The 8447-nt window shown below is 49.0% G+C and overlaps 1 protein-coding gene across 1 annotated transcript in view; it reads right to left on the bottom strand.

Annotated features, from left to right (window-relative positions):
* The window catches only part of LOC111973609 (mitochondrial peptide methionine sulfoxide reductase), a 31204-nt gene that overhangs the window by 14648 nt on the left and 8109 nt on the right, over positions 1-8447 (bottom strand). The window contains exons 3-4 of the mRNA XM_070446770.1: positions 7713-7820; positions 7291-7386 (exon numbers count right to left, since the gene is read on the bottom strand). Of these exons, the coding sequence (XP_070302871.1) occupies positions 7291-7386; positions 7713-7820 (204 nt within the window). The remainder of the gene's footprint in view (positions 1-7290; positions 7387-7712; positions 7821-8447) is intronic.

The raw sequence follows: 8447 nt of genomic DNA, 5'->3' as shown, positions 1-8447 counted from the left end.
AACCCCCCCCCCCCCCCCCCCCCCCCCCCCCCCCCCCCCCCCCCCCCCCATCAACAGGGGGGAGACTCACATTCACCACAGAATGTGACTCTCTCTCTCTCTCTCTCTCTCTATGCCAGAGCAGATCAGCCAGTAACATTGTGCCACAGTACAGTATGCCACCTACCCTGCGCAATCTCCCCACAGTGTCCTCCTATAATATCATTCTATATTTTATAGCAGTCCTCTTCCCTCACCCTCCTAAGTTTGCCATATCCCTATATCTCCTCTCTCTTAACAGTCCACTAACTGCTCCTCTCTCTCTAACAGTCACAACTGTCTCCTCTCTCTCTAACAGTCCACTAACCCTCTCATCATACTGTCCTCTCTCTCTAACAGTCCACTAACTGTCTCCTCTCTCTCTAACAGTCCACTAACTGTCTCCTCTCTCTCTAACAGTCCACTAACTGTCTCCCCTCTCTCTAACAGTCCACTAACTGTCTCCTCTCTCTCTAACACACTAACTGCTCTCTCTCTCTAACGTCCACTAACTGTTCCTCTCTCTCTAACAGTCCACTAACTGTCTCCTCTCTCTCTACAGTCCACTACTTCCCTCTCTCTCTAACAGTCCACTAACTGTCTCCTCTCTCTCTAACAGTCCACTAACTGTCTCCTCTCTCTCTAACAGTCCACTAACTGTCTTCACCTCTCCTCTAACAGTCCACTAACTGTCACCTCTCTCTCTAAACAGTCCACTAACTGTCTCCTCTCCTCTAACAGTCCACTAACTGTCTCCTCTCTCTCTAACAGTCCACTAACTGTCTCCTCTCTCTCTAACAGTCCACTAACTGTCCCTCTCTCGCTAACAGTCCACCTAACTGTCTCCTCTCTCTCTTAACAGTCCACTAACTGTCTCCTCTCTCTCTAACAGTCACTAACTGTCACCTCTCTCTCTAACAGTCACTAACTGTCTCCTCTCTCTCTAACAGTCCACTAACGTCTCCTCTCTCTCTAACAGTCCACTAACTTCTCCTCTCTCCTAACAGTCACTAACTGTCCTCTCTCTCTAACAGTCACTAACTGCTCCTCTCTCTCTAACACACTAACTGTCTCCTCTCTCTCTAACAGTCACTAACTGTCTCCTCTCTCTCTAACAGTCCACTAACTGGTCTCCTCTCTCTCTAAACAGTCCACTAACTGTCTCCTCTCTCTCTACAGTCCACTAACTGTCTCCTTCTCTCTCTAACAGTCACTACTACTGTTCTCTCTCGTCTAACAGTCCACTAACTGTCCCTCTCTCTCTAACAGTCCACTAACTGTCTCCTCTCTCTCTAACAGTCCACTAACTGTCTCCTCTCTCTCTAAACAGTCACTAACTGTCTCCTCTCTCTCTAACAGTCCACTAACTGTCCTCTCTCTCAACAGCCACTAACTGTCTCCTCTCTCTCTAACAGTCCACTAACTGTCCCTCTCTCTCTAACAGTGCCTCCACTAACTGTCTCCTCTCTCTCTAACAGTCACTAACTGTCCCTCTCTCTCTAACAGTCCACTAACTGTCTCCTCCTCTCTAACAGTCCACTAACTGTTCTTCCTCTCTCTCTAACAGTCCACTAACTGTCTCCTCTCTCTCTAACAGTCCACTAACTGTCCTCTCTCTCTAACAGTCCACACTGTCACCTCTCTCTAACAGTCACACTGTCCCTCTCCATCTCTAACAGTCCACCACTAACTGTCTCCTCTCTCTCTAACAGTCCACTAACTGTCTCCTCTCTCTCTAACAGTCCACTAACTGTCTCCTCTCTCTCTAACAGTCCACTGTCACCTCTCTCTCTAACAGTCCACTAACTGTCTCCTCTCTCTCTCTCTCTCGTCCTGTCCTTAGTGTGTTTCAGTAGGGTCTTACATCTTGACTGCTGTTCACAGAAAGCATCAAATCAACCCCACCATGACCTGATGGCTCTGTGTATGACACAGTGACACAGTGACACTGGCTGGCCTTCGCCATTAAAACTGCGGTGACACCATGCTGTCACCTTAAGTCGAGGACACTGCTGGCTGCCACGGTTTCTCCCTGAATCAGGTCTGCTGTCAGGCCTGTCATATCACCTTGACACGAGTCTGTCTGTGGATCTGCACAAACATCAATAGTAACCCTGTTGAAAGGCTTATTGTGCACAGCAAACACACGCATGCACACATTTGCTCCTACGCCATATCAGCTACTAAACAGCATATCTATATCACTATGTACACATCAATATCTAGCCATAACAATCTCATAGCCTAACACAAGAGACACTGGACATTTCTAATACGGATAATGATAACACGGAGGGTCCTGGCAAATAGCAGGCCTCTAAATAGCATGCTTGCACTGCACTGGTCACCTGTAGACAACAGCATTGATGCGAGAGTAGAGTCATCCTAACAATTTGATGGAGAAGGAGAAGACCAGGAGACAAACGCCGGAGATTGACTCTCCACCAATTAAGCCGACTGTCAGTGTGGGTGAGAAATCAGCCTGTCTGTAATTAGCTAGCTAGCTTCCCCCGGTCTGCCTGCCTACTGKMATKRYRRKMCWRYWGKMYYRYMATKMCAGTAGGCAGGCAGACCGGGGGAAGCTAGCTAGCTAATTACAGACAGGCTGATTTCTCACCCACACTGACAGTCGGCTTAATTGGTGGAGAGTCAATCTCCGGCGTTTGCCTCCTGGCTGGTCGGTCGTCTCGGCAGCGAAGAGAGGTAAGCAGCAGAACACATGGTTATCAGCCTCTGAGGTAGAAAGCCGTCTATTGTTGGCCTGTAATCGACACACTAACAGATGGGAACATGTCACACTAGTTTCTATCTTGACTCTTGAGAGGAGGATGAAGTCAAGTCTAAATTTCTCTGAGATGAGGAGAAGGGAGACGGAGGGAGAGGATCTGCTGTCTGTGTGTCAGTCAGGTGCCATGCTGTGAATGGCGAATGGGACACAATTCCCCCTGGAGATCAAAAACATGCATATTACATCTGAAATGTTCACTTTCCCTCGCAGATCATTTTTTTATAAAAAATGTGTAGCAATACAGTACTGTTGCTCAAATCATGGAGTCCATACACAGGACACTGTTACAGAAGCTCAGCATATGGCTACAGCCCAGGCCAACTGATTCCAAACAGATAGTAACCCCACAACCCCTTGCCTAGAACTTTGTCCAGCTTGTCTTTGACTTCCTACACCATCATTTACTGAAACAAACTGAGACGGGAACGGCAGTTGATTTGTTATTGACAGCCATCCATCTGTTGGGGGGTATGGGTCACTTCTGTTGGGCTACTTCCTAGTGGTCCTTCAGTGACTGGTCCTAGCAGGGGAAGGTCAGTGGAGCGGGAGACCCCACTGAATGAAGTGCCCTAGTGTCCATGTGCAAACTCCTCCCTCTCTCACTCTGGATCCCCCTCTCCTCCTCCCCCCTCCACCTCCCCCCCCTCCTCTCCGTGCAGCCCGGCCCTCCCGCTGCGTGGGATGATGCGGCACCTCAGACGGCAACGCTCCGACGCAATAAATATTAATAACCCTAAACCCCCCAAAGTGGAGCGAGAGAGGGAGAAAGAACCACCACCACCGCACCCTCCCGGTCTCCCTCCACCTCCCTGTACCCCAGGAAACAAAGAGCAACCAACCCCCGCCATATTGCCCTTTCGCTTTCGCGCACGTCCAACCACTGTGCCCTCGCTCCCTTAACCCCCTTCCACTTTAACCCTCTCCTCTCCTCTCCCCGTCCCTGCCTTTCCCCCCTCTCTCTATCTCTCTCTATCCCTCCCCTGACTCCCCCCATTAAGGACCCAGCCGCCAGTCAGAGCGAGCTTTATTAACCCCTACCTGACATCCATTTCATTACGTCGGGGGTCAACAGCTGATTAAAATACAGCCGAGGCGCCTCTCTACAGATGACCTACCACCCCAGCCAAACCCCGCTTCATTTGGTCTGGCTGGGCCAATCAGAGGGCTTGAGGGATGGGACTGGGCTAGGAGGGGTGGGGGGCCCTCCTCTGTTTCCATGGCAACAGGGCCCTGCTGCTGGGTTTGCAGTGCGGAGCAGAAGTCTCAGCAGGGGGGAGGAGGAGGGTGAGAGAAAGAGAGAGCAGACAATGGAGGAGGAAGAGAGGATGGGAGTAGGACAAAGAGGCAGCAAGGCCAGCAGAGGGAGTGTGTGAGCGTGTTTGTATTGTCTGTGAGTCTAGTCTGTGTGTGTATGTGAGCGTGTGTGTATGCAGCACACTTTGTCAGAGTAGTCATTGTGTAAGTGGAGGCTGTCGCTTTGTGCCCAGAAACACAGCCAACAATAGCAAACGCTCGAGTAAAATAAACAGGTTGCATTGTCTCAGACACGTGACTGGGGGGACATTAGTGGCAAATGGCCTCCTTTCAGCCGAGACGAGACACAACGAGACGAGCTCCGCTCACAGATGATATGATTGTCATGGTAGATGAGACATGAACCGGAGAATAAATTAGACCCCACTCCACAACCAATCGACGCAAATGTCAAACTTCACAGTTGGAGAAAACACACGAACCCAGTAAATGTGTGTTTCAAAACACCGCCACTGTTTTCAGCAAACAGCAGAGAAGCTAACAAAGCAATATAACATGTAGCAGGTGATAATGTTCTGTTAAAGGGGGAAATGACATGATGATTTCCCTTTTTATATGGCTGGAACACCTCCATATCTTCCTGTCCTTCAGGACCTACAGACAGACAGACAGACAGACAGACAGACAGACAGACAGACAGACAGACAGACAGACAGACAGACAGACAGACAGACAGGACAGACAGACAGACAGACAGACAGACAGACAGACACTAGATAGATAGATAGATAGATAGATAGATAGATAGATAGATAGATAGATAGATAGATAGATAGATAGATAGATAGATAGATAGATAGATAGATAGATAGTATTTGTAGCAGTTGTGTGGTAAAGGAGACACTGACAGTAGCCAATAGAAGGTCTCTCCTGCAGTGGCTGCTGGGCTGTGGCACCTGGCTGCATGTGTAAATGGGGCTCATTTGGGCGAGAGACTGTGGGAGGGGTAGAGGAACGGGCAATGGGATGGAGGGACATGGGGGAAGGGGGAGAGAGGGAGGAGAGGGTGTCCCCTGGTCGGATGTGTTATTAGGCAGGCATTAGGAGAGGAGGGGCTGCAGGATCTCAGCCTCCCTCCCAGTAACTTCATCAGCTGGAGGCTGCACTCCGTGAAGGAACAAATACACCTCCTCCTCCACGTCCTCCTTTTCCCTGGGAGTGTGCTCCCTATTGCACCGGCTTGCCCAGACAACTCAACCCCGGCCTGACGACACCTAGCCACCTCTACACCCTGGGAAGCAACATGGGGCTCTGTTAGCCTGATGAATAGCCCAATGGGGGTCAGGTACTGTAGAAAAGGAGGGAATGGAGTGATGGGGTAGACAAACTGAGATAAAATGTGTGTGTTGGCAGCAACTAAACATACGCTTGTTTCTATTGAAGAAACATATAAAGCGTTGAAAATGTAACTACTTAACGTTCATACCTTTCATAACTAACCAGAAACCAGATGCAGTGTATAGTTCCAAGCTTATTTCAGTCACGTCCATGTCTCAACTCAACTGTGTCTGCTCTGTGCCTCCCGAGTGGCGCAGTGGTCTAAGGCACTGCATCACAGTGCTAGCTGTGCCACTAGACATTCTAGATTCGAGTCCAGGCTCTGTCGCAGCCGGCCGCGACCGGGAGACTCATGGGACGGCGCACAATTGGCCCAGTGTCGTCCGGGTTATGGGAGGACTTGGCCGGCAGGGATGTCCTTGTCCCATCGCGCACTAGTGACTCCTGTGGCGGGCCGGGCGCAGTTCACACTGACACGGTCGCCAGGTGTACGGTGTTTCCTCTGACACATCGGTGCGGCTGGCTTCTGGGTTAAGTGGGCATTGTGTCACTTGGTTGGGTTGTGTTTCGGGGGACGCACGGCTCTCGACCTTCGCCTCTCCCGAGTCCGTACGGGAGTTGCAGCGATGACACAAGACTGTAACTACCAATTGGAAACCACGAAATTGGGGAGAAAAAGGGTTAAAAAAAAAGAAAAACTGTCTGCTCTGCTCTGTTCTGCCGATGAAGACGTGGAGCATTGATGAAGAGATGGAGCATTGATGAAGAGATGGAGCATTGATGAAGAGATGGATCATTGATGAAGACGTGGAGCATTGATGAAGACGTGGAGCATTGATGAAGAGATGGAGCATTGATGAAGACGTGGAGCATTGATGAAGAGATGGAGCATTGCTCATCCAGACGAACATCCTCTCATCTTTTCACAAAGACAGTACAGCAGCCCTTCATCTGAATCCAGCAGCTCAACAATAGAACCATGAAGGTATCCAGACATTCAAGGTCATCTCATCAATAATCTCCAGTGAGATTCAACTGTCAATAGATACAAGGACACGTCTTTATCCATCTCACAGACTAACATCATATGGCTTACATAGAATACCTCCGATCCCATAAGGAACAAAGGACAGAGAAGAAGGGCCAGCGAAATGGAGAGCGAGGCGAGGGCGGAAAGCGGGCGAGAGAAAGGATAGAGGATACAGAATTAATCAAGACGAGAGAGAAGAGCAGTAAGGTTGTAGAGAGAAGATAGAAAGAGAGAGAGAAGAGCAGTAAGGTTGTAGAGAGAAGATAGAGAGAGAGAGAAGAGCAGTAAGGTTGTAGAGAGAAGATAGAAAGAGAGAGAGAGGAGGAGAGAGTAACAGCAGAAAGAAACCAACGTAGTTCCACTGTACGCTTGGATGTATTCTCCCTCTCTCAGTCTCTCCATTGTTCTGGAAGCCATGCATGCAGCAGTGCTGGAGAGGGTGGGGTCTTAGCGCGGCAAAGCTGCTCCACATAGCTTTCCTGAAAGAGATTCTGCTGTACCTCCCCGCCTGTTCTCTCCTCTCACTGGGGGAATCAGCTGCAGCATGCCATCCCTCTCAATTAAACATATGCATATGCATTGTAGGCTGCCCGGCTCCATGCATGTTCTCTGTAAGGTGATGGGCTTTGAACCCTGACTGATTCTCTCTGGAGAGACGGGTGTGTTGCAGCAAGCTTTTAATGTGACTGGTGACTGATGCAGATAAAAACCTTGTTGGCTGGTACAATGTGTTCTGGTATGGGTACTGAATGCCATTTATTTGGGGGAAATAGATTTTCTTCCACACCAAGCTTTTGTTTCTATAACATCTCTAGAGAACTGATTATTGAGTTGATGTGACTCCCACACACAGAAACGTTACCTTCTGATAGTCATCTTTGGAGGCCAGAGCCTGTTCAAGCTGCTCCTGTGTGTATGTGTAACCCGCCTGTTCTCTCCTCTCACTGGAGGGAATCAGCTGCAGCATGCCATCCCTCTCAATTAAACATATGCATATGCACTTGTAGGCTGCCCGGCTCCATGCATGATTCTCTGTAAGGTGATGGCTTTGAACCCTGACTGATTTCTCTCTGGAGAGACGGTGTGTTGCAGCAAGCTTTTAATGTGACTGGTGACTCATGCAATAAAAACCTTGTTGGCTGGTACAATGTGTTCTGGTATGGGTACTGAATGCCATTTATTTGGGGAAATAGATTTTTCTTCCACCACCAAGCTTTTGTTTCTATAACATCTCTAGAGAACTGATTATTGAGTTGATGTGACTCCCACACACAGAAACGTTACCTTCTGATAGTCATCTTTGGAGGCCAGAGCCTGTTCAAGCTGCTCCTGTGTGTAGTGTAGATTGGCTGATCGATTAGGGTCGCTCCTAGTCGTTGCCCTACGCATTTCCTTGACAATTAGAAGAACACAATGTTGGGTGAACTATATTAGAGAAGTTACTGCGACTAAAAGAAATAAATTTCCACTCAATTAGAGTAAGACATTAAAAAGAGTAAGACACACACACACACACACACACACACACACAGAAACCCCACAGAAACACACCACACACACACACACACACAGACACACAGACAACACACACAGACACAGACACACACACACAACAGGGTTAAAGTATCTGAGTTGCCAAAGTTTACTTCCCAGTATTATTTCTTCTAAACGTCTAAACTATCTGTCCATCCACCAACCTACCAGCATTTACTATGTTACTTTTGCTTCTCTGACAGTCCTACGAAACCAAAACTCACAATCAACCCTGTTGTCTGTCTGGGGAAAAAACCTGGAGACGGAGACCAGACCAACTTCGTGTAATTTCAATCAAGCACAGTCACCTTGATGCAGATGTAGAACATGATACAGCTAGGGCCTTGCCTGCCGTGCCTGTCTGCCTGCCTGTCTGCCTGCCTTCTGCCTGTTCTGTCTGCCTACCTGCCTGCCTGTATGCCTGCCTGTCTTGCCTGCACTGCCTGCCTACCTGCCTGCCTGTCTGCCTGCCTGCCTGCCTGCCTG

The sequence above is a fragment of the Salvelinus sp. IW2-2015 genome, linkage group LG14 (genome assembly GCF_002910315.2).
Source record: "Salvelinus sp. IW2-2015 linkage group LG14, ASM291031v2, whole genome shotgun sequence".
NCBI classification, from domain to species: domain Eukaryota; kingdom Metazoa; phylum Chordata; class Actinopteri; order Salmoniformes; family Salmonidae; genus Salvelinus; species Salvelinus sp. IW2-2015.
The sequence above is the reverse complement of the archived record's forward strand: the minus strand, read 5'-3'. Positions and strand labels throughout refer to the sequence as shown.